The 27,081-nt window shown below is 45.1% G+C and overlaps 1 protein-coding gene across 1 annotated transcript in view; it reads left to right on the top strand.

Moving 5' to 3' along the window:
• LOC146185078 (kinesin-like protein KIF15) overlaps positions 1–27,081 on the top strand; it is a 45,610-nt gene that overhangs the window by 17,655 nt on the left and 874 nt on the right. Inside the window, exons 8-12 of the mRNA XM_084606067.1 lie at positions 4,209–4,377; positions 9,417–9,541; positions 12,456–13,016; positions 17,239–17,476; positions 19,411–19,526. Of these exons, the coding sequence (XP_084462193.1) occupies positions 4,209–4,377; positions 9,417–9,541; positions 12,456–13,016; positions 17,239–17,476; positions 19,411–19,526 (1,209 nt within the window). The remainder of the gene's footprint in view (positions 1–4,208; positions 4,378–9,416; positions 9,542–12,455; positions 13,017–17,238; positions 17,477–19,410; positions 19,527–27,081) is intronic.

Here is a 27,081-nt window from a genome sequence, read left to right on the forward strand (position 1 = left end):
AAAGTTTCCTTCAGTATGACATGCTTGTTTTTAATGCGACACTGCTGTCATGCAGAAAAGTTAGCGTTCAGTGCTCCGGTTGTGCGATGAAGCCTTGTGAAACTGAAGGCTTGCGACGATTCTTGCATAGCTTTTTTCCCTGCTGAAAGAGACTGGGAGACTGAAAATTCAACTGTACCCTATATTAACTGATCTTTTATGGCATTTATATATTGCCAGGAGTAAAATTAGACCCCTTATGGTCAGCAGCAGCTTTGATGTAAACTCAAACACCGCCACTCGTATCACACAGCTTGAGATGCGAGGTGCGGCCGGCGTGATCCTCGACACTTTCATTTGTCCCTACTAATATTTGAAGCATGTGCCTATCAGTAGCCCATTTCTGCAGCAAGTGTGCCTCACAAGCGTGTATACGCTGTATTCACTTGTCTGGGTTGCAGAAGCGCTCATCTGTTGGCATGCTTTATGTGTTGAAATTGTTGATATGGTAGCAGACAGATTTTTCGGACTCCAATGATTAGGACTTGCACAATATTTTGGACTTCATTTGAGAACTGTCACATCCCTCATAGGAATGTGTGCATTTTCACGACTGTTGTTGCGAACTCTGTAGAATCTAGAAAGTTTGATTTTTCCGACTAAAATAGACTTTAGCAATACCGTGGCGGTCGGTTATGGGCTGAGAGAGAGAGAGACACATTTATTCAGAGCAGGCGTAAAATATTTAGACCTAGGTGGGCAGCCTCCTCAGTTCAGGAAGCCGTGGACCCGAGCCATCTCCCGAGTCCGGTTGACCAGACTACGCTGATCATTCAGGCTGGGGCTTGACAGCTAAGTCTTCCACTGCTCTTCGGTCAAGTCCATGGTGGTTATAGTACCATTTGGTCCCATGCATCCCCACACTATATGTTGTAGGGTGTTTGGTACATTACAAAATGTGCATTCATATTTATAGGTGGTTGGTTAGATTCTGTGTAGTAAGGTGCCGTGGGACGTGGCTGTTGGTTTGGATTTTTTGGAGGGTGACTGCTTCTTCTCTGGTTAGTTTCTTATGAGGGGGGAACATTTTCTTCTGTCAAATCTGTAATGCAGGAGGATGTCAGTATAATTCTTGGGCACATTCTGTGTTCTCCGAAATCCCTCTGGAAGTGCTGCCCGGTTAGCATATTCTCGGGCTGAGGCATTGGTGAGTTGTGGAGCGACGAAGGATTTGAAGTGCTATGCTGGAAATTCTTCCCTTTCGATAGCTTCTGCATGCAGACTGTGAATCAGTGAGAATGATGACATGTTCTTTGCTCGTTGAGATTGCTAAGGCAATTGCGACCTCTTCGGCTGCGTCAGTGTCATTGGTTGGAATAGTTGCAGAGGTCTTTTCTGTAAATGTGGAATCCATGACGCTAATGGAGTGGACTTGTCTTCCTGGTTATTTTGCTGCATCAATGTATCTCGTTTAAGCTCTCTTTTTTTTTTGCCTAATATAGACGCGAGCGGACATCGCTGCCACAATCAACTGGCTCTTCATGACTGTGAAAGGTGCCATTTCGGATGTCATCTTGGAGTCATTCAGATACACTACGTGAATGTTCGCTCATAGTTGCCATTTGAGGTAGTGTCATTAACTGTGTGCTCGCACAAACAGCATCCCGGGAAGGGGGATGGAGGGTAACTGGTGCTGGCCCTGATGGGGCTGGGATAGATAGGTCAACGCCGCTTGCGGCAGGGGCTAGCCTGCCACTAAATTTTTATCTGTCATAGGCCGTCATTGCACCCGCCACCGCTTAAGTGGTGGACGACGGCGGTTGCGGCGCGCATCTTTTTCCCCCTCTTCTTTTTCTTTCTTCTCTATTTTCTCTTCTGTCCGCACGAGGCAGCGGAGGTAGCTCAGCTACAGAGCCAGTAGCAGGCCGGTGCATTTTCTTTTCCTTCTTCCTACAGCCACAACAACAACAAACAGCATGAGGAAAACACGATTTTGGCAGAGTTAACATAATGTGATTCACTTCTACAGGGCACCACAGCACCTATGCTCAACGCCTTAAGGGTGTTGCATGCGGCATGCTTGCCGTTCCGGGATCAATCAGCGCGCATGCACTAGCGGCACACTGTAGCGGATCATGCTTGCATGTGTGCACAGGTAGTGTGCGAAAGCAGATTGTGGTAGCAGATCACACTGTGCTGTAACCATCGGTTTGCGAACCAAAAAAACATAAGAAGCGATCAAGTTCGCAATTTTTAGGGCAGATGTTTTGCAGAAAATTGTTATTTTTCAAGTTCATGGCTTTATCAAGCTGTTCGATTATTCGGACCATTGCTCAGGTCTTGTGGAGTCCGAAAAATTTGTTGGCGACATGTTGCACTCTCACAATCACCTTAAAATTTGTGATCAACTGCATAAGACGTTCCCCTCATATTCAGATGCTTTCACCGAGAAAGGTGATATAAGATGCTCCTCAATTTACCCGGTTAGAACCATGGGGCCTAAATATGCATGCTTGCAAAATTGTCATGGAATCCTCTGTACCTCTGATGAAACATTTCTAGCTGTGTAACTTCATTTTCTGAGCTTTGGCACCAGTTTAGAGCGATCACTACCTGCTCGAGCCAGTCAATCGAGCACAGCTCAGTACTATTCACTGAAATGACTAACTTGTTGCTAACCTTTCCTTTTCTTGCCTTTAGTCAATTTCCCTCACTCCTTAATTGTAAAGGGGTGACTGCAGTGGGGTTAAGTTTATTTTTAACCTGAGGAACACATGAACTTGTTGGATTCATTCCTACAGTCTCCGAAATAATGTTCTGTCGCATAATGACAGTCGTTTTTTGGTCCTGTGACCTTCAGTAGGCAAAGGGCAATCACCTTCCCTTTCCTGCACAGCCTTTGCTGCAGATCCACAGCAGCTTGCATGGTGCTTATGATATTGCTGAAGAATGATGCCAAGACTTGGATTTGGGCTGAAAATTATTTCACTTCACATATGACATGAGGCAGAAGATGGGCACGCTAAAATTTTGAGAGAAAATCTTATCTTGCATGTGTTTTTCCGATAATCTATGCCATCTAGGTGAAAATTGTTATGGTCGACCAGTGGAGCTTCCACTTTGGCAGTCTGATATCAATGTACTACAGCAAGCAGTCTTGCTTTCATGACATCTGAAGGTCCACTCATATTTGAGAGTTGCAAAGGGTGCACTACTGGCTTTTGCATGCGACCAGGGAGCTGTTCAGTTCGACAGAGTCGCTTTCCCGAATTAGTCACATCCGAAATCCTGACTGTTCACTAGCAACGAGAAGCCGGATGTAGAGCTAACTTGCATTCATTCCAGCTGCACTGCTGATTAGTTACCAGCAGTCTCAAGGCTGGAAAACCGAGCAGTGCTCGATTGGCCTGTGACAGTTGCTTTTCGTTCAATGCGACCTTTTGCGACTGTAGGTTTTTGACCAGACAGGGTTGCACAACCTCTGAGTTGCCAGAGTTAACAAGCCTTGCGTGCGGCTTTCAGCAGTAATACATTGCTCATCTGTGCCCTACCTGTTCATTCCCTGCCTGCAGAATTGGTGCTATTGAGATCAGTCATATGCCAGGCACTGGGTGAGCTTAGGGCTACTCCTTTTAGTTGCGGTCTAGCTTTTAGCCTTCCAGAATGGCTGACATTGCCAGCTACCAAAGATAGGATTGTGTACAATGGGTTCTTATTTCTACCTCACGAATGAAGCAACAACGCCCTTTGTTACTATAAAGCCATACCAGACACTGCAGATGGCTAGACTAGTAGTGGCAAATGTTCGTGGCTGTGCTATGGCTTGGCATGTGCACTGCAGTGCGTGCAACGAGTTGGGAGCTCTTTGAATGTGTGTGCAAAGCATCATTGCTCAACTTTAATGTCAGTCAGCAAAGTGTGGGTCATACAAAGGCCTTTTTATTTAACATTAGAAAGGCCAACAGGAACAGTTTAAAGGGGAAAAAAAAAAAGAAGTTTTCTGCACATGAAGACCTTTGTGCTCTAGGTGTAAAAAAGTTGTGCTTTCTTTTTTCTTTTTTTTTCTTTTTCAAATCACATTTATTGTGCACCTTTTCTCTATAGTTTGGCTTTGCAACATCACCCAGGATGCTTGCATTTAATGTTTTCTATAAATGCTGTCAGGCTCTCAACAGGCGCAGCGCCATGGTTGCCACCTAAACTGCTACTTTGTTCTGTGTTTGCCACAGGTGGAAGGAGAAGATGCTTAGTGCTAGCAGAGCAGAAGTCACAGACTACAAGAACTTTGTGGCCGCGATGCACAAGTCGCAACAGGATCTCCAGGTTATTGCTGACCAAGAGCTGGCCACCCGCGTCCGCAACGCCTGCGAGATCACGCGGCTGGACTTGTACCGAAAGGTAATCTAATCATCCTCTGCTGCTTGGCTCTCTTAAACTCTGCTTAGACAGCAGTGCAATTTTTGCGCACGAATGCAGTGCTCGTGACTTATTTTGTACATCGTGGACTTTCTTTGGAGCTTGGAAAAAGATGCACGTAAGGTTTTTCTTATTGCAAATAGTGCAACAGGTTTCTGAAGGTACTCTCCAGCTTTGTAAATCCATTGTCTAAAGTAGTTGATAATTTAGGAAAATAACCTTACCAACTGCAGCGAAGTCTTTTCCTCTGTAAAAGGAGCATTTTCTAGTAGTGTGCCAAGAGAGGACTAAAAAAATGTGGCATTTGTAATTGAAGTGAGTGCTTCAGGAATCGCTTGTAAAGTTATTTGGAACTGAAAAAGGAAAAGGAGTGGTCATTACTAAGAGCAGGAAATGACATAGAAATGGGCACAATCGGACCCTTGGGTGCTGTATACTCCGTTTCATACATCAGGTACAACAGTGTCAAAGCTAGAGCTCTTGTTTACGCTCCTCGTATCCGCAGTAAAACTAAGGGGCACTTTGCCAGCCTAAAGTGCACTAGGCAAAAGCCTTTGCCGCGCCACTTCGACTGCCAATGACTGCCAATTACAACTGAGACCACACCATTATTTTTTTCTTTTGTGAATGTTTATTGGGCTGAGCTACGAGGAGGCGTCTTGTATTTCCTTTCGTCACAGTGAAGCATGGTGCCGTCGCAAACACTTTCGTTCCGCATCTCTCACCTTAGTTCCAGGAGAAGCCTGGAGCCACCGTTGACTCATTCGTTCATTGATCTTCCGCCGTTTGGTGTTGGAGGATTCCGCTTTCCTACGCTTTTCTGAGCCGATTGGTGCGGAATCACTGGGCCGCTTGGGAGCCATCCGACTCACTCACTTGACTGCAACGACTCGTCTGGCGAAGGGGCGCCATCGCAGCGCTATTCACTCTGCCTGCCAGTGCAGTTGACGTCACTGTTGCATATGCACAGCGGCGCATGCAATTTGGCGTCGCCACCTGTCGCCGAGGGGCGAGGAAGGTGTGCGCCGGTACGAGGGAGGGTTACAGCTAGCACTGTTTCAACCTTTGGATGCAACAGATAGACGGTCACCGCGAGTATAAGTGCTTAAAGGCTTTCACCTTATAAAGCATGCACTTTACGAGAGGAAACAATAATTCCTTTGTCCAGAAGCTTAGTAAATATTAAATTTGCCATCAACTTGATAAAAAACACCTTTTTTAGGGGGAAGGGATTTGAATAGGTGAATTTGTATGTTTTGTTTGTCGTTTTTGTTCGTGTAGCATTTTCTCTGCCCTGCAACCTTGCCAGCTGTGCTCTCCACACTGTGCGTCTCTTATTGAGAAAATGGCGTCCAACGCAGCGACCTGGACCACATCTCCTGAGTGAATTTTTTCTATGATTCATACTTTGAAGATGTCCTGGCATGCGAAGCAAGTTATTGTAAACATGTATGCTCAGAATAGAGCCCCGCAGAAATCTGCCAGGAATATTCTGAGCGTTGTGAGCAAGGATGCTGGAGTGTCTCTGCATACCGTCGCAAAATACGAGGCGGGGAGCGTCTCTGCGGACTGTTGAAGTCTTCGAAGAAAAGACCCCGAGATGTGAAGATCATAATTTCACAAAAGGTAAAGTGACAGCTTCACGGTGCATGCCATCCGCCTAAATGTACACAATATTTACGTGAAGAGAGAAATATCCATGTGCTAGTGTTCAAAGGTAAGACGATGACCTGCCGAACTTCAAGAAAACCACCTTGTGGAAGCTGTTGTAGGAGAGTGGCTTTGCATTTGAGAAAAGAAAATGGAACCTTGCTCTGATCGAGCACAATGATCTAGCTGCCTAGCATCAGTGATACTTAGAGGCAATTAAGCTCTCTTTTATGACAAGAAGCTGGACATGCATTTTTAGGCAGAAGGAAAAGCAGGAAAATATTGACTCGTTAAAAACTTGACATCAGTGTTGTCTAAGAACAAGGAATCTAAAAAACTAACTGATAACACGAAATGCATCGCTTTATAACACAGCGGAGCGCTTGTCAGTCCCGGACAGTCTTGAAACCTCTATCCGCTGCTCTCCTGGATGGACGGAATCATTCATGGCAAGCCCGGTACCACGAGAGAGGCACAAGAGCAAAACATGAGCAAAAACTAAAATAACAGGTGGCCTGAATCGTGAAGGAAAGACCATTTTTCACCTTTGTCGTGTGTGAAAAATGTGTGTGTGTGTTGTGTGTAGAGCGCTCGTGTGTGTCGTGTCTCCCTTGTCTGTGTCTTAGTGTGCGCTGTTCCGGTCAAAATGAGTTACCAACTTGCCCAAGCATCTGTTTTAACATTTTTCACCATTGTGTCTGTCCAGTATTAAAGCTCTTCGGAAGAAAAATAAAAGATTTTTTAAATTGGTGCCAAGTATGAAATGCTGTTTAAAAAAAAAAAATCGAAAGTTGGATTCGAATCCACACACCTGAAGTTCTCAGTCACACCAAAGCGACACGGTAGACAACTCGGCCACGAAACGACCGCGGAATGATTCTCTCGTGAACTACTTGCATAGCTTTTGCTGCGTTGCACCTGATGTATGAAATAAAGTATAGGTGTAGCATTTTGTGTGCTTACTGCAGGTTATAAAAGCATGACATGAAAGCTGATCTGATAAATTTACGCCATTGCAAACGAATGCCAACTGCTGACATGGGCTACAGTTTGTTTAACCCTATGTTTTCTGTTCTTCAGAACTGCATGGTGATGCACGTGTTCATGCCCCCAATGGCTGCACTGTGAAGGTGAAAGTAAAAGTGCAGAGAAATAGGGAAGGGAACAAATGGCTCATCGCTCGCAGCACAGGGCTCAACGTATCAGGTAGAGATGGTGAGAAGTGGGGGTCTGGCATGTGTGGTTTTGCCATGCTTGACTGTCATGCATATGTATTGCCTCTGAATGCCAGAAACAGTGGAAGATGACGCTGTATTCATGCAACTCTTTGGTTTCCAAATTAAATCGAACTCAGTTGTATTCATGGTTACGCTGCTTTCATGCTAAAAGGGTGCTTCCACAAAATGTAAACAAAAAAAACCTGATAACTGAATAAAAGATTGCACAAAGAGGGATCGCGGTTGCGAGCTCCTACCATTTTGGACGTCCAGTCAGAGTTCACGGAATTTACCTTTCACGAATCCTTCCTTCTCGAATGCAAGATCTTAATTCAACCTTTAAGGGAGTGCTTTGTTTTGCGTACTCTGTCGGAAATGTCGAAAAAATTATCCAAAAATTCGTTGGAGGCACATAGATCTCTCTTAAGTGTAGTAAGGCCTACTAACTCTTTGCACTCGCTTGCTTCTTTATGATGCTTTTTCTCTTTTTTGTTTTAATTATTTTTTTGCTGCTTCTACTTTTTTCTCTTTTGGGTGTTTTTTTTTTTTGTCTTTTTATTTACTGTTTTCTTTTAATAGTTTCTTTTTTACTCTTGATTGACTGTTTTCGATGTTGTAATGCAATGATATTAAAGCTCTGCAGCATTTTTGTAGAATTTCGACGTCTGTGGCTGTTTTCATGTCTGCACACTGTATCAACATCCTTGGCTATTTTGATGTCGAATTGACGTTTTTGGCTGTCTTACTCCACATCAACGAAATTTTGCACACAGACGCATTTTTTTTTTACCCTCTAGCTCATACAACCATTCTTTTACTCATCAATCAATTAATTTCTCGACAATGGCAGTGTGACACCCTCTATGGATGCATAACTCCTGTCAACACTCTTGAGTCTATGGAGGCTTTCGCCTTAAAATTATGAATGCCTCCAAGGCACATTAAGCGAAGTGTGACGCAGTAGCAGTGGTGCCTCTTCAGATTGCCCCGCTGCATATTGAGGATGTTTTACCCCAAAGGCAATCAAGCATCCTAAGCAAACCTGCAATGGCAGGTCCGCTTTTGCGTCTGGACTTCGTCTATGCCTGGGCGTTCACTTGCCATGTGCCGATGCAGTACAGCCTTCTAACACTGGCTGCCACCCACCTGTGTAAACACAGTGCTACATGACAGTCAAACATCAGAAGGTACAAGTGCTGACCCGTTCTTCCGCTATAGCGACAATCGGACAATTATATAGTGATATATGGAAAATTTTATTTTTCACACTGCCTTAGTTTTTGGATGTTTTCGCGGTCCCTAGAGAGTTTCGAGAATCTGTCGACTGTGCCTATGCTACTGATATTCTTATTTGCACACCTCAAGAAATGCGGATGATGACCATTTTTGACGCATATGTGTTAAAGGGCATGTTACACAAAATAATCTGCCGTCGGTGCTGTAATGAAAAATCGCGAGGATGACGCTGGCAGCTTATCACGTTACATGGTTATGCAATGGTTCTTTGGTGGTTTGTGTGACGAGACCACATGTTAGAAAGTTGGGAGTTGTCAACCAGGTTTGCTCATTTGCGGTGGGAAGGTGCAATAACAACCACCCTTTCAGTACTCTTGGATGCTGAGGCACTCTTTGGCCATGCAGGGACGTTCGTGTGGTTTGGTTAAAACAGGGCTTTTTATGTCGGCTAATCGCTTACACTACCTTATGAAGTGCTTCGCTTTGCACACACTGTAAGGAAGGTCCTCTTCTCTACAAGAAGCGTCCCCCTTCACAAAACGACTTCATCGTGCTTTGAGGATGCTTCACTGCAAGGCCACTTGGTCAGGTGTTGCGATGACGCATGCAACGCGATGAAACAGTGGTGAATTTGAAAGTTTTTCAGTATATTCGGTAATCTTTAGAATGTTTGATAAATTTCGAATATCACTAATTCAGTAACTGCCATACTAGATGCCTTTTCTAAATTTTTAATATTCTCACACCCCTAAATTCTGCAAAGCGTTGCATATTCTCTTCGAGTAGAAGCCAATTCTTTTATATGCTGACCGATCATTTCAGATCTGTTGCTATGGGTACGCTTTGGCCCAGTGCAGCTGTTCAGACGGCTTTCCTTGCAAGAATTCCACCAGTGGGATGTTTCAAATCTCTCTGCAGGCAGAGGCGGGTTCCAACATGCAACTCCTGGGTCGCTGCGAAGAAGCAGAGCGGCACATTGCAGAGCTGAAGAAGGAGCTCGACGAGCTCAGAGGCCAGCACAGTGCAGAAGAGTTCAGCCTTCGGTAAGCCACTTTGGTCAATCCACAGCTGAGCCACAACTGACTTGTACCATTATTTTTTGTTCCTGGAGAAAGTGTATGTATTACGCAAGCTTTCACTTCCAAAAGTGCGCACAAGCAGCATCCGAAGCAGCATAGTTGCAACTGGCGTATTGCATGCATCCGATGGCAGGGGCGAGATGGCATGAATTAAAAAATGGGTAACTGAAGCTGGGTTCTTTCAACAGCAGGGGACTTCTGATCATTGTTGCGCCTGTTTGAGTGCATATACCCGATGTACTTGGCAGCCTATTTCATGCAGTTCAGGTTCAGGGACACCTATTTGTAATGATCTATTCTGGGTGGGAGCATTTAGCTTTGTGTGCTTTGTGCTTCGAATCGGTGATGCTCTTCAGTATTTTTTAGAACATTGAATAGTTTTCGTAGCAGACTACGTTGAATAACAGTATACCTACATGTTCACAAATGCATGTGTGCAATGTATGAACTGTGAAGAATATTGCTCTTTGGGGAGAGTGCACACTGTCACACTGCCAGCGAGGGGAGAGGTGTCTTCGTGCATGTCCCCACTCGCCTGCCACAATTGCTCCAGTTACCCCGGGTAACAGACCCTTCAAATTGCATCACTGGTGCTTTCCGGTGTTCCCCTACCAATGCTCAAGAGCTGTTGGCACCAATATCTCATGATCGATCGCATGACTGCAATGGGTGCACACTGTTTGCCTTGTGTCTTTTCTTTCTTTTTTTCTTCTTTTTATTTTTGACGTGGGCCAGGAGGGCCATTAAGGAATATCTCGAGGCTAGTATTGAAGCCTCAAACCTATAACGGTAGTTGATCATGAGCCATATGCAGCGATATCCCTTTCAGCGCTGCCCCCTCTGTTGCACTTACTGCTCTTTTGCCTCCCCATTAGACACTTTGCCCATCAGAGTTAAGAGCATGCACCAAATAACCTGGTAGCCTCTTAAGCATTACTGATAGGAGATGCTTTTCGTCCTTTGCATTGCCGGGGAGCGCATATTTTTTGTCGGCTGTGCAAGTCTGCGGGTCTTCCCATTTGTTATGGCGGAGTGATGCAGCCTTGGTTGTTCATTTAATCTGAGACGTACTGCCGCAGCCATGAGGTTTTGACGGTAACTCCACCCACGTTTCGTAATAAGTGACCATTCGCTATAACTGCGGCAGTTATAAATGGGTTCGATTGTAGCATGACAACTGTGATTACTACATTGTCTTCAGTAGCAGTCCTATAATTTGGACTCACATTATTTCAGACTTTCTTGAGGAATTGCCACACACCTCTAAGGAAGGTGTACATAATTGTGATCGATCATGTCTATCTCTAAGGAGTCCAATAGTGATAATTTTTTTTTTTGTAATAGATGGACACCAGCCATAGCGTAGAGATTTCTGACTGAAAATGTGCATTTCTTGCCTAACCTGATTGCAAGCAGTTATCGCTGTCACTGCCAACTGCCTCTATCTCTCCATGACCTGGGCACAATTGAGAAGAAACAAGATATAGTTAAATGAGGCAAATAAGCGCATGAGCCAGGACACACAGTTCCGTTTGTTACGGGAGACGGTGCTCGCGGTCTGTCTGCTCTTATCAGATGCACTCACTTTCTCTAGTGGATTGCTACTCTTGGTCTTCATGGCAGTAATGCCCAAGGACTCTATGCACAGCGTGTGAAATTAGAAGAGTGGAGCACACACAGTGTGGCACTCGGTTGCCTCGCACTATCTTTTTCGCCTGCCAATAGCAGAGAGATAAAGCTAACATGCTCGACAGCTGGCCCTGAAGGCCAGATGCATGTCTCACACGAGGTTTTAAAGTCTGTTCCTAATGAGAAATGTGGGGTTGTGGGCTAATTACTTGAGTAGTTATGGTATTTGTAACAAATTCTTGGCTCTCTTGAAGTCTTAATGTCCTTCCATATTTAGGGTTTACAAGTGTTTGCGTACTGTGTCATTATATTTTATTTATTTATTTACACATACTGCAGCCTCGACGAGGCTATTGCAGGAGTGGGGTACAGTGAAAAACAAAGAAACGGAAAACAAATATACAACATTGCGAACAGAAGGGAAAATGTTTGGGCGTGTTGGTTCATCGTCAATACAGCGAAGCGCTCAAAATCACAAAGGATCACAAATCACAAAATCACAAATCCTGTTCCCTCCTCGTCCTTTGTGATTTTGAGCGCTTCGCTGTATTGCGAACAGGCTTCTATGAATTTCTCTAATGATTAGTGTTTCTCTTCTGTTGCAACTTAGTGGCAGGGTGCTTTTTATTCTTCGGCAGTGTTCCTTGTGAGCTTGGCCTGAACTGGTTGCACAGACAGGAACAATCCTCTTCACGTCTCGGCAACCAGAGCAATGGTGCAGTTAGTACTGTTGACTGTGTTCGAGAGCTGCACTACTTAGACAAAGAACAAAGATTAAAGTCACCATGACATTCAAGCACATCCGACAAGCTGGAGCTTGCTTTCATTGCAGCAGAAAAAAAATGAGTACACATGAGATTGATTTGTTAACAAAAGAATAATAAACTAAGAACCTGGGTGTAAACAGTGCCAGGTAGTAGACAAAAAAAGCTGTCCATGTAAACAACTTGGTGCAGGTCCCAAATTTTTCACAGGGGCATTGAAAGCCTATATTGCATGCCTTGCTTTGTAGAATGGCTGGCAGAGAACTTCCTTTCAGACATCCGAGTTTAAATTGGCTGGGTTATAGGGTTTAACATTCCAAAGCAACTCAGGTGATATGAGACACCAAAGTAAGTAAATTAATTGGGACTCCTACGCTCCGGTGTCCCCCATAGCCAACCCAGTGTGTCTCTTCATGGGGATTGGATCACACAATTAGCCATTTTTACCATTAGACCTAACACAGTTGCTGTTTGCTGATATGCAGCTTTGCACCCCTGATGGATGAAAAGATGACTCAAACCGATGAAGATTCCACGGTGGAGAAAGAACTGGAGGCTCTACTGGCTGCTGCAGGTGTGGAGATCGAGGGCCTTCGCAGCTCCCTCGAAGAAATGACATCGCAGCTGGCATGCGAAGTGCAAGCTCGCAGTGATGCCGAAGACTCCACACAGCAAGCCCGTGACCAACTGGCTGTAGCCTCGAAAAAACTCGCTGAAGAGGTCGCACGTAGCTCGGAATTAGGCCGGGAGCTAGAGGAGCTGAGACACCGCACCCAGGAGCATGAACTCTCCCTATGCAAGCGCCTTGATGAAAAGGACAAGGCACTCAAGGCAGCAGAGATGAGTTTGTGCACCCTCAGGGGTGACATGGAAAGGGAGGTGGCTGCGAGGAAGGCTGCAGAAGCTCGTTGCTCCACACTGGCCAGGGAACTCGAGGACACCACAGAGTCTGCTAGCAAGGACAAGCAGTTGCTGCAAGAATTGCAGCTGCGCCTAGAAGAGTCTGAGGCCAAGCTGTATGACTCTCGTGAGGAGCTGGCAGCAAGGTAAGAGCATATAGGGACTGTCCCTGCTTTGGAACATGTATGCGGAAGCACAGGAAATGTGTTCACAATCTTTTTGTTGTGGACCGAATTTATTTATAGCCACACAACTTGGTGCTCTATGGTGCGGTCACATTTTGAACATTCTTATCTCTTGTAACAAGGAGCGGTCAGAACGCAAAAAAAATGCTGCACTCTTGCTAAAGAATTTTATCAATTCCCATCATCCTGAAATTCTTAACCTCAAAAATGCTGTAATTATTGAATGAAGTACAAAGGCATTTATATTGGCATTTTTACATCTTCACAAATGCTTTGTGGCTTAAAGGGGTCATGACAGCTAACATTTGAGCATAAACTGATTACTATTGCGTTTCACTCCACACACGTTAAATTATAAATTCTCGCAATTTTGAACTCATTCGGTGCAGTAGATAGTTAGATAGTTTTAAAATAAATTTTTATTACTATCAAACCCAGCTTTCTGGTCTGGCAACCATTGGCCGCTGATGTCCCCGTGTCGTCTGTTATTCGTGGTTCTGCTCTCCTGCATGCACGTCATGGATGGCGGTCACGGAGTTTTTTTTTTTCTTCAGCAAAAATATTTTATTCACATATTCTCTTTTCTTTGACAGGCCTTCACTATAATATGCGACCTTAGTGTATCCCAGACTTGTTTTGGGCTTCGTCTAGAGGTTGTCAAGGAGGCCGAAATCGATGGCCTCATGCTGTATTATGTAAGCATGCAATCAGAAGCATATTATTCTTACGTTATGAGAATTAGCTTGTTTAGCAACAAAACGCTCCCGCATATAAAAGGGTACATGTCCAACGTTTCCTTCCGCCGTGTGCGCAGCAAAAGGGGGAGGGGTAGCGTTGTGTTGCTGATTGCTGAGCTATTATTTCCCGTCCCTCTTTCAGTCCAAAACTAAGAATAAATACCAAACAAGCATACGTTGACACGAGAGCATACCTTGCGACATTAGAGTATTATATGCGCGTGCTAGTCAAACTTGATAACTTGATTATTTTCGGCTAAAAAAGCTTTCTTTCTTTCTTTCTTTCTTTTTTTTTTTTTTTTTTCAATACTATATTCAGTCTAGCCACGGCCAGTGCACGAAAGCATGCCCCGCCGCCACTGCCACTTCAGTCCCGTCATCACAAAACCCAACGTGATTCGAATGCGCTTCACTGCCCGCACCGAACAAGAGCCTCCCATCTGCCATCATCTCTGTCTCGCCTCTCCCGCAGCTGCGCGCGCGACTGCGACCGACTCTCGACCCAAATGACGTCTCGTGAGTTCTTAAACGCAAACACTGTAAACATGCACCATTTAGTATTTAGTGTGTGAGCCTGAACTCCCGCAGGAATGCGCAGATTCGCGGAGTACGACTGCGCCCCCAGCATGTTTACCTGCACGCGACACCGCTGCGCTTGCCGGACATGTTCACATCGATGCTTCCCGCTCAACGTGCACGCGCTTTGTGATGTAAGCAGTTGTCTATTTGGGGTTACAACTGCCAGAACTACACTCGATAGCCACAAGCGAGCAGTAAAGCTTGTGAACGCACGCTCCGTAATCGCCGAAACTCTAGACCCAAACCCCACATACGAACGCTAGGCCTACTTGTCGGGGAACAGGCTAGCAGTTCGGCGCCGACTAACATTTCTGGCCAAGGTCATTGTTGATGAGACGGTGGAACATATAAAGTGTAGCCGCTTATTTTCCTTTTTCTAACACAGTTAAGCTACATACAAGCGCAACCATTCAAGCTGTTAGCTCATCAGGTATCAAGTTTTCGCTCAGCCTCTGATCCGACCAAAACATATCGGGTGACCGTTCGCTGATCAGTTCGTCGGCATCGTCGCTGAGTCGAAACCCTCACACGATAGGCAACCGTCATGCTCACTTCGTCGCCGGTGTAATGTGACAGATGAGTGCGTCGAGAAGCTACGGAACGTAACCGCGCAGCTTACTGACTGTGACCGTGCTTTATGCTGAAAAAAACATATTATACTCTATATTGCTTTCGTAGAGTAACATATCTTCATCGAGCACATCTGCATGAGGGACGAACACTGTGTCAATCTTCCAAAAAAGAAGAGAGACGTATCATTTGATATTACAGCCTGCATTGCAGACGACACTCCGCCATGTATCCTCTGTGACGTCACACGAGCTTTTCAAAACGGCGGTTGCTCTCGATGGGAGGAGCTTCTCGACTCCGATTTTTATTGCATTTTTTAGTAATATGTGCCGCGTGCTAGACACTAAAACCTGACGTGCATAATCACAGACCTGTATATTATTCACAGAAGTACAAAACGGCAATACATTGACCGACCTGTCATCACCCCTTTAAGGTGTGCAAAGCTGATTGAGTACTCACAGAATTCAGTCTGAATTTGCGCTGGCTTTAAAGCGGAAAAGATCTTGCTGCACAGTCGGTCTGTTGACAGCAATGGCAAGGTGGGATTGCTTTTTTGTTGTTGCTGGACGCTTCACTGCCTTACTCTACTACGCCATGAAAGTCATCATGATAGCTGACTGTCGCCAGACATTCCCCAGACGAGACTAGCAGCTTGTATGGAAGCATGTACTACTTGTTCTCAGATGTTATGCCTGCATGCCTGTAGGCGTGAAATCACTGTCGTATTTCTCCTATTCATACATGTATGGGGAAACGGCCCACTCACATGTGTGTCATCCTTAGATGCTTCACACCCTGCATGCCTATAGGCACCGCAGAGAAGGCACCATGACAGTTGAGCACCATTGCCTGCTAGTTCATATCTTTTGCCCTCAGATTCAGCCTGCTCGTATAATAGCACACGTTGAGCTAGTTGCTGAACGTAATGTACATCCACATTTTGCCAAAATTTTGAACGTAAGCTAAGAAATCATGTTATTCGGGAAGGAAAGACTTTGCTGCTCTGCCGGTTGCCCCGCCGGCGTGGTGCAGCGGTAAGACGCATGACTACTGTGCCAGAGTGCCCGAGTTGACCACGGTGGCTGCATGCGGGCGAAACAAAGAGGCGTCCATGTGCTGTGTGATGATCCCCAGGTGGTTGAAATTACTCCGTAGCCCTCCACTACAACTCCCCTTTCCATCTATCCACTTTCACTCCCACCTTTCTCCTTTCCCTTATGGCGTGGTTCAGGTGTCCACAGAGCAAGTGTGACAGATACTGCACCTTTCCTTTCCCATGAACCAATAATTATGATTGTGCGGAGCATGGAGTAAAAAAAAGATTGCTCTGAGCTTTCTCTATCCCCTTCCTTCCTCTTTTCATCTTTTGTTTGGAGTAGCATGCTCTAGGTGTGCGCTGATAAGCCAGCTCATCACATGGCAGACAGAGTGTCAGAGGCTTTCTCTAAGGTGTATTGTGCCCACACCACTTTCGGCATGATAAAGCAAACATACCGAAAACCAGGCTTGCGAGACTTGACATGCCGAGCCAGCTACCACGGGTACTCCGGTCAAGGACGTTGCCACACTGCCAAGTTCGCCTTTTCCCCATTCCCCACCGCAGGAGCTAAAACATGTCGTGATGTTATTGCAACGCAGCATCTTGGTGCACTGCCAAGGAATGCTCTGTCGACTGCGAAGACAACAGTGCAAAACTAAGGAACGCGCTAATGACTAATGTTTTTCTTTCTTTTTTTTTTATCTTTTTTTTTTATTATTATTTCAGATTCTCGACAAAAAAATTCTAGCAGGCACTTGGATCACTAAGCTGCTATGAGGAGAAAGCCTCTATTGCGCAGTAGTCCGAAGCCCTCCTCTACGACACCTCTTTCTCTTTGTTTTCACTCCACCTTCGCGATGATGCGATAGCATAATTTACCAGCCAACATATAAAGCCCCGCTTTAACCGAGACGTATGAACGTGCCTGCGTGACCTAGGGATAACGTGAATGCAAGGGTCTTGCCAGGCTATCGCGAACATTCAAACGAACATTTTTTTTTCAAACCTAATGACGTTCTACAACCAACAAAGTAACCGACTTGATGAGTCAGTTACTGTTGTCTAGAAGGGTCACTGTAGAATTTTCCTTTTACTTGATCTGCTTCCAAGTGCAAGCTCTGTTCTTGGCTAAACCCATTTGCGGTATCCGCAAATGGGTTTCCGCAAATGGTTATCTACAAATGGGGATCTGCAAATGGGTTTATTTGTGGTATCCTTTAGCCAGCACCAATGCCCTGCTGTGTATGCTTTGTAGGGAGCTGTCCCTCAAGGCAGCCTTGGAGCTGGTGAAGGACAAAGAGGAAGAGCTGAGTCGCTTGCGCCTGTCTGAACCGGTGCCCGATGAAAACCGCCCGTATCGCACTCGGCGCACCACTCGGGCCACTGCAGCCGTGGCAGAGACATCGGACTGCGATTCGGACTTCAAGACTCCAGCTCGCAAGCCGCGTCCACGCCGTGCGAAGGGTTCTGTGGCAGCGTCAAAGGACCAGCCTGTGAGTATACTTTGTAGAGGCTTCACTGTTATACATGCATACAGCCCACACTAAGCTCAATGGACCAAGAAAAATAACCGAATTATTGAATGACATTGAAAAACTGCCAGAAATTGCACTATCGGGTATGTTTTACAATTTCTCCATAACCATAGCTCCCTCTGCGGCCCCTTCTCGGTGCGACACAGTGCCAGTGGTGATGGTGCCGTTGCCTCCTGAGGATGCTTTACTTCACTGGCTGTGGAGTGAAGCATCCTGAAAATGATGTATCTAGCTTATTCGAAAAGCGAAGGAAGCACTTCGGTGCAAGAGAGCTACCGTATATACTCGTTTAAGTTCTGCAATCTTAACTTGAGGGCTGGTAATTTGAAAAAAATTTGAAATGTCAATCATAAAAAAAAAAACGCTTCATGCGCACATAAGTTTTGCCGTGTAACAATCGTTACAACCGTGAATGCATCGTCCCGCGCGCTATGCACAGCCTGGAGCCCTAGACACACAGTCTGGGACACAAGACTATTTAGCAACTGTTGCTCCGCTAATATGGGTCGGTGGGCGGCGGCACTCGCAAATATGTTTGCAGGGTCGGTTTCAACGTTTACAGCAGGCTGTCTGGCAAACAAAAGGTGCCTTCTGCTATGGATAAGTGATTTACAGCTTAGCATTCCAATGCTGGAGAAAAAAAAGCGTAGAATTCGCCAATGCTGCGGCACAGAAACACGGAGTGCTGAAAAGTGAGGCACGCAACCACTCCTTTTTTGAATTCGCCGATGTAATTTGCATACATTTTGCATTGCACCACACTCCTGGGCCTGACATTTTCATTTAGCTGCATTTGCCTGGTGAATTCCGTTTCGTTTTATTCTTTCACCAGTGTACGTCTGTCTGCATTTGCCTGGTGAATTCCGTTTCGTTTTATCCTTTCACCAGTGTACGTCTGTCTGATACTTATTGCATATCACATAGGCAAAATAAATGTCGCTTCCACTGAGCCTGTTACGCCTTTTAATGTTTAATGTTTTAATGATACTGTGCAACACTCACGATTGCAGGCTCCTGTCACTAGAAACAGCGGAGAATGAGTGCATACATTGACGCTGATTTCTTTTTTCACGGATCCCAAAAGCTACGCTACACTGCCATTCACTTCTAAACAATGGCAATCTATCCATGGACATGGCAAGTTTGAGCCACTGTCGCTTCTCCGAAGCCTTCAGACCTCTTGTAGCAAATTTTGCAGTTCGGTGATGCTTTGTTTCAATGCAACGGATTTCAAAAATTGGCTAATTTGTGGCCTCAGTCACTGCAGTATTTATGGGAAGCATGCATGTGTTGACATCACTAGCTGCCCAATGATGTGTGCTCACTTTGTTGGAAGAAAAATTTCAAGCCTGTTTTTGCCTATTTGAGACAAATGTAACTCACTACTTATAACACTGACCATTATTACTCGGTTGCCAGTTTAGCCATTCAATGTAAGCACAGTAGGCTTTGCAGCAGTGTCCGTGATCATTTGTTTTTGTATTTTTTATAAAAACTCGGTCTTGGCTTCCCGATTTTTGTTGTTTTACGTGGTGCCCCATTTTAATTTTTTCCTACCTTGCTTACTGACACCATGTCCATTTTTGCATAAAAGCACTTTTATATTTTTTTAAGAGCTATTAGGCTGCCAGGATAAATTTGTGGGGTTTATTTGACTTTGTGAACACTTAGAAATTTGTTGCAATTCGTGCTTAACGGAGAGGGAGAGGCTGATTTCAAGTCATGAAAACCAACCAAAAGTTGCGGCTGAATAAGACTCCCTTTAAGATGAAAACTGGATGTTCATTCCACATGAGATGTATACTTAATTTTACTGATTTCTATGTTGCCTGTGTTTCTAGTGCTATCCTGATGTCTTTTGCCTGTGCGTGAATTTTCCTTCAACCTGCTAGGAGGACAACATTGGTGATCGTCGATCTGTCCTCGCTGATGACAACTCCGAATCCTCACCCCTGAAACGCTTTGGCGACATGGTTGCTGGCATGTTCTTTCGTGGTGCAAATGATGCGTGAGTATGCATGTGCCTTTTCATTCTTTATATTTCAAGGCAACATGCCCAAATTCCCACATATTGTGCAGACTACTCCTGAATCTTACACTACAGCTTTCTCAGAGTTGACACTGTCTTTCGGGTGTTCGAGCGCAAATATGCCTTGGCAGATATCATATTTTTAGCTTTCATTCTCTTTAACTAAGAGCAACAAGTAAGCCATGTTTCAATAGCCAAAGAGTTTCAATACAGTTTTCAACTGATTTTTCTGACTCGCCAGAACCCGGGAAATGGTTTGGATAATCACAGTCCAAAAAATCTATGAACTTGAAAAACTATGGAAACTCTGCTTTAAAATATGAACTTCAACACTGCTCACGTTTCGTTTGTAAGACGATGATAAAAAGTTACAGCATAATACAATTCGCTACCACAATTTACTTCCGCCCAAGTGTGCATGATGCAATAGGTTGCCTGTGTGCGCACGCTGATTGGCCCCAACATGGCAAGTGTGTGTATGCTACCAGGAAGCATGAGATTCCTTCAAAGCAACCTGCACATGCACAGTGGTGCCTTCTGGAAATGATCGCATTATGGATGAGAGAGCCTAATTGGGGAGCTATGAGAGAGTTATGCTGTCATCATGTATGCACCTCATGAGACAGCGGTAATGACGCGGCAGCAAGTCATTCCGCAAATGAATGCACAAATTGCACAAGCAATGATAATCAGTTTTCATGGACAATGATGGTACACCAAGCGATGCAAGTCGCAGAAAGAAAGCAAGTAGAATGAGTGCCTCTGAATCCACCCTTCTTCCATTTTCACTGTAGTTGCGTGCTGTTTGTAGGCCACTTCGATGACAATGATAAGCGTACTGTTATTGTAGGCAACTGCCTCAAGTAGTAGTAGCAGTATGTGGCTCTTTTATTTAAAGTAATAAAAGGAAGTAAAAAGATGTTTGCCAGCCTAGGCATCTGCTGTGTCAATAACTGAAGTACCTGAACTGGGGTGGTGGAAATAAATAAAAGATAGCGAGGGGCAGGACAACAATGAAAAAATAGCGGAGTCAGATTGTCCAATGAATGACAAGATGGCTGCTTTCATGGCCACGGAAAACCAGTTCGTTTTGACGGCAAGGCCCACTCACTTCTATATCGCACTGAAAACTATCTCTACAAGTCTTTTCAACCCTGAAACTACCTCCACAGTCATGTCAGGGCCTATATTGGTACAAAAAGTCAGAACTTATAGGCTTCAAAGTCCGAAATATTGGTCCTAGTATCAATCCTATGAGGTGTGTGACAGTTCCCAACCGAAGCCCAAAATATCACCCAAGTCTGAATTATTGAAACGCGACTAATCTGTCTGCTACTGTAAACCTGCTTTGATCCATAATTTTACTGGATAAGTATATGGGGTGTCTGCTGTATCGTCAATCATCTGAGTGGCACCTGTTGCTAATAGGGGTGGGGTGCAAATAGTGCTTTTTCCAAGCCAAATCGAATATGAATAGTACACTCTTGCTATCGAATAGACTTTGAATAATGCAGCTAAAAAGCGAATCAAATACGAATCGAATAGTGAAAGCAGCGAATCGAATACGAATCGAATACTGTTATGTTCATATCATTTTACGTTGATTTCGAAACATGAAAAAGGGTCTGAAATTCAATTTTATTCAGAATGCTGTTTGATATATAGTTCACAACAATTCACAGCTGCATCAACCTTGACTACTAGTGAAATCAAATCTAAATCTTTAAAAACAAAAAGATTGCACAGTGCCATGCAAAAAAAAGAAATAGCACTCAGTAAATTCAAGTAGAGTTGACAGAGGTTAATAAAATTGCTAGATGCAGCTTGACTAGAAGTACAGCCTGGCACTACTAAAGCGTAGAACTAGAAATTAAGTACTGTCAACATGGCCTCAGTTGAACAACATCACATCAACTAAGACAAGACTTTCCCAACTATCCATCAAAAACGTTAAAAATGCTTGAATAGATTAAGGCACTAACACTGCTGGGAAATCCCACAGAAAATGTAGATAGAAGACTAGATTATCAAATAAGACAAGACTTTCCCAACTAGCCATCAAAAACGTTAAAAATGCTTGACTAAATTAAGGCACTAACACTGCTGGGAAATCCCACGGAAAATGTAGATAGAAGACTACATTACTCTGCAGTTATTACTTAAGCAGTTAATGACTAGGAATGAAACTTATCTCAACAGAATGAGAAACGACCATTCACAAAGATACAATTTGTTATCGCAAAAGGTGGAACATTAGAAGTAGTGCAGATGCAGTGAAACAAAGCACATGTCAAAAAAATTTAAATGGGTATATGAAAGACTGGGCATGTTCCAATGGCAGCACTCTACGTAAAAAGAGTATTTTAACTATGGGAACAAAACAAAGGCAGTCTCAGGCGTCATAAGCCCTGTATACATGGACTCAACAGAGTCGGGTCGAGTAAAAAACTAGTTGTTGGGTTCATGTATACAAAGTCGGGTTGAGTAAAATAGGTTAACTCGGTTAACTCGCTTGACCCACTTGTCTAATAGCATGTAGACGCTGTCGAGTCAGGGAGTCGAGTTATGGCGAACTCTGGAATCAGAAAGCCTCCGGAGCGGCGAGGAGCGTCAGTGAACTTGAATGCTTTTTAGCCCTAATCAACAATAAAAAATAATAATCAAAGCTCTCGATATTAAAAGGCAACGGAATCAAATACGAGTAGGAAACTTGCACAATAACTTCAAATCTCGACGCTACGTGCCGCTGCGATACTTACTCGCCAGAGAGTGAGTTCATGTAGACACCAACTGGGTCGAGTAATAGTGACCTCGCTTACTCGACGCTGACTCGACCCGGCGCTGTTGAGCCCACGTATACAAGGCTGTAATGTAACTAGGTATATTCACCAACACATGGTTCTGGACTGTAAATTTGCACAGTAGGTCTGTGGGAAATGTTATGGAAGCTTGGACCGCATTGAGTTGCCGTGCAAGAAAACAAGGTGCTCCACACTGTCTGATGAAAGTGATTACCGCAACAAGTTTCTGTCTTGGAGCAAGTTGATAAGAGTCTATTGCTTGTCACCTGAGTAGCCGGAATGGCAAGGTACTTTCTGGCCATGGTTGCAAGAGCTCCATACTTGATGTTTCCTTCTGTTTGCCACCACTGATATGGACTGCTACCACGAGGCAACACTGGGGACTGAAGGCATTTCTTGCCTCAAAGAACAAAGATTTCCTTTGTGTTTTGATGATACCAAGGTATTAAACACTTTCCAAACGGATGACTGTTCTCCTCTCCGATCTGTCTGCTCTTGCGCAGATGTTTCTTTTGAGCCGGACCGTAACAGCCTTGACTGTTCCTGTTTCTGAAAGTACTGAATACAAGAGGGACCGCATGTGCCCCTTTTCTTGCTGGTTGCTGCAGACATCCTTGAAACAAAGGTCAAGCAGAGTGACAGCAGCATGGGGCATCTGTGTGCTTATACAGTTGAATCCCGCCACAACGAATACCGCCACAACGAAATTTCCGCGACAACGAATAATTTTTTATTCCCCGCGAGTATCCTATAAGAATTAATGGCCTAAATTTCTCTGCACAACGAACCATTTTTGCAGAGCGTTTCCGCTTCAACGAAATTTTTGCGTTCAAAATCGAAACCGAAACTAGTTTTATTGGCGAGAAGTCCAAGTCAAATCCAAAGCCACATTAAGCATGAAATCACGTGATTGCAGTTCCGCCATTTTGGCTTTGTGTCGTGGTCGCGTTGTTCACTCGCTGCCTTTCTCTTCGACAACGACGAGTTTTCATCCGCGGGACACGATGGCAACGCAAGTGAAAAAACGCAAAACTCTTTCCCTTGAGCAAAAAGCTCAAATAATCGCCCAAGCAGAAAGCGGAAGGAAGAAAGCGGCAATTGCTGAAGACTTCGGAATTCCTGCAAGTTCGCTGTCAACGATTCTAGGCAATAAGGACAGCGTGAGAATGGCACTTGCTTCAGGCACATCCTCGAAGCACAAAAAGGTGACGCGGCCCCTCCATGGAGAGTTGGACAAAGCAGTGCATGCGTGGTTTGTGGAAGCACGAGCCAGCAACGTCCCCCTGTCCGGAAGCATCGTCCAGCAGAAAGCCTTGAACTATGCATGCCTACTTGGCATTGATGATTTTAAAGCCAGCATTGGCTGGCTAAACCGTTTCAAGGCCCGCCATAACATCGTTGGAAAAGTGTTGTGCGGCGAGTCAATGTCAGCAGACGTGGACTGCTGCTTGGAAGGCGAGTAACATGGCCTGCAGACATTTACAACGCCGACGAGACCGGGCTATTCTACGAGATGTTGCCGGCTAGGACGCTCGACTTCAAGGGGCAGCGCTGTCACGGCGGCAAACACAGCAAAAAACGCATCACAGTGCTGCTTTGCACAAACATGGATGGCTCGGACAAGCGTCCGCCGTTAGTCATAGGCAAAAGTGCCAAGCCGCGCTGTTTTAAGGGAACTCGTAGCCTACCTGTGCAGTACAAGGCGAACAACAAGTCATGGATGACCCGCGCTATTTTCACCGAGTGGATGATGGCATTCGACCGCGACATGAAGCGGCAGGGCCGTAAAGTTTGCTTGCTTTTGGGCGAAGTCAAGCTCACTAACACGGAGCTGAGGTTTTTCCCTCCCAATTGCACGTCTGTCTTACAGCCTCTCGATCAGGGCGTGATTCTTAGCCTGAAGCGCGCTTACCGCGGGAGGTTAATTCAGCGGCTGCTTTTTAACACTGAAACCGGCCGAGACACGAAGGTGGACTTGTACGTGGCACTGCAGATTATGTCTGCTGCCTGGAGCACACTGGGGCGCTCAGTAATTGTGAACTGTTTCAGGCACGCCGGATTTGCCGAAGGTCGACCCGTACACTCTGCTGGCCTAACACCAGGCGTTACAGACGACGACGAAGAGGCGTCACCGGCTCCGGGGATCGCGGCCGCCTGGAAAACGCTGGGAGAAATAGGAACCGTGCCGTCTAATCTCGAGCTCGACGAATACATCGGCGCTGACGCTTGTGTTGTTGTTCACGAAGATGTGAGTGATGAGCAGATCATAAAAGCTGCCCGGAATGATAAGGACTCTTCCGATGAAGAAGACGACGACGTACAGGAAGCGCCGGCTGCGGCAACCGCCGTACAGGTGATGGACGCTTTTGATGTCATCAGGAATTTCGTTGCTGTCCGAGACGACGATGTTGCAATGGGTTTGCTGACCGAGTGCGAAAATCGCGTGACGGCGTTGCTCGCCGTGAAGCGTAAGCAAACCAAGCTTACAGATTTTTGGCATTAAACGCCTTTGCTGCGCTTGGGCAATTCTTTCTGCGTTTCACGTCAAATTTTTGCGATAACGAAGTTCCGCGAGAACGAATTTTTTTTCGTGCACCGTGAATTTCGTTATAGCGGGATTCAACTGTATCTTGAAATCTTGCTTTCACAGTGTTGTGTATTATAACCAGCAGGGGGCCACGGTCATCTGTACCTCAGCACCACATAGCCTGACAGATTCTCCGTCACTCTTCAGAACTGCTACAACGGGCGTTGCCCATTGGCTTTCGCATACCGGGTACAACACACCTGCCGCTTCCAATTCCTTCAACCCTTTTTCAACTTTGTCTTTCAGGGCATACGCCACTGGCCTGGCTTTACAGAATACAGATTGTTCTCCCTGCTTCAAAACAATAGAGCTCACGAATCCTTTTATAGTTCCGATTGGGCCCGTGAATACGTCCTTGTACTTGTCTAGCAGCCCTTCCTGTTTAGTGATTGTGTTCACTCGAAAGACCTGTGACCAATTTAGGCAAATGTGACTCAACCAGTCGCGGCCAAGCAATGCCAGTACCGTGCGCCCTTGTTCATTTGCAGCTACCACTAGCGGCAGTCTAAAAGAAGTGCGCTCATAAGTTAGTTACTGTGACCCTGCCTTTCAATGGCACACTTGAGCCGTTGCATGTCTGTAATCGAAACTGCACACGCTAATATGGCAGATGTCCAATATGTTTCACCAATTTATCTTCAGGAATAATAGATACCACTGAGCCTGTATCTATTTCCATAGCAATGGATTTCCCGTTCACGTTCATGTCAATTTTGTATGGATGAATTCTTTCTCCTAGCGCGTAAAATTCCAAACTAGACACCTCCTCCCCAGTGAAATTGCTTTGCCTTGTAGCACACATGCTAGCTAAATGTCCTGTCCGAGAGCAATTGCAGCACCTTGCCTTGATGTGCCGACAGTCCTTCGGGTGGTGGTGACCCCACAACGAAAGCACGATGGTATCCTGTTCTTGTCAGCGGACACTTTTCTTACGCTCGGCATCCCACGTCGCCGATTGTGGTTGGTCAACTGCATAGTTCCTGCTCTGTCCTTCTCCAGTTCTTGTGTCATGCTGGGTCCTGGTAGCATCTCCCTCGCGTGGCTCTCAGTGGCTTCCATAGATGTAGCGATAACACACGCTTTATTCCACGTTAAGCCCTTGTCGTCTTCAGCAGCCAGAAGCTTACACCGAATAACCTCGCTGCGCACACCCACGACAAGCTGGTCCCTCAGTGCCTCAAACAAAAACGTTCCAAACGAGAAGTTTGTCGCTAGCTGCTTCAGTTCTGTGATGAAGTCATCAACTGTTTCCCGGGGTCTCTGTGTGTGTTCGTGGAAGTTACACCGCTCTGTGACTACTGAACACTTCGGCGCGTAATGGTTCAGAAGCGCCTGTTTTATCTCTTGATAAGTCTTCTTTTCGGGAGCGTCCGGGAACATTAAGTTCCGCAAAGTGGTATATGCGCAGTCACCCAGTATAGTGATAAGCACTTTCATCTTGCTTTGCTCGTCCAGCTTATTCACTCTTGCAAAGGCCTCGAATCACTCAAGGTAGATAGGCATGTCACCTGTCGTGGTGCAGAATTCCGGCAGACGCTCCATGAACGGTGCTGTAATAGTAAAAAGTGTTTTAATTAGTGTTTGTTTGTTGTTTAATATACAACACACTGACCTGAGGAGGTCCTTGAAAACTCTAGCTCCTCAGCTCCACTGGCCTCTTTAGAAAGCAGCACCTGAATGCAGTGAACAAGGCGAATAATGAGACAATGTTGGATGGGACTCGGAACAAGCAGCAGTGGTGGCTTCAATCTGTTGCAACACTGCTCAGGTTGTCTACACAATTTGGTCGATCGTGAAATGACTGTCTTTGTTGATTGTTTGGTGGTTTTTCTCAACATTTTTATTGTTTCAAGACATTGAAGGACGCCAGAACGCACATGATTTTGAACACTCATCTCACCTTGTTTAAAGCATCCGAACCACTCAAAAAATTGTGTGTAGCTCATAGAATCCTTTTTGAAAACCCTTTGCAACGTCTGGTAAGCTTTCGTTGCCGATTTTTCAAGCAGGAAGCAAAATTTCAAACACACTCTTTGTTCTTTTAAACTTGCCATAGCATTAGACTTTTCTGGCAGAGCAAACTAACAGTAAAAGAAACACAACACTACATTTAATTGTTAACCTACGAACTGACGCCATCTAGCAG

Source organism: Amblyomma maculatum, chromosome 6, assembly GCF_055883805.1.
Source record: "Amblyomma maculatum isolate TAMU_Amacu chromosome 6, ASM5588380v1, whole genome shotgun sequence".
NCBI classification, from domain to species: domain Eukaryota; kingdom Metazoa; phylum Arthropoda; class Arachnida; order Ixodida; family Ixodidae; genus Amblyomma; species Amblyomma maculatum.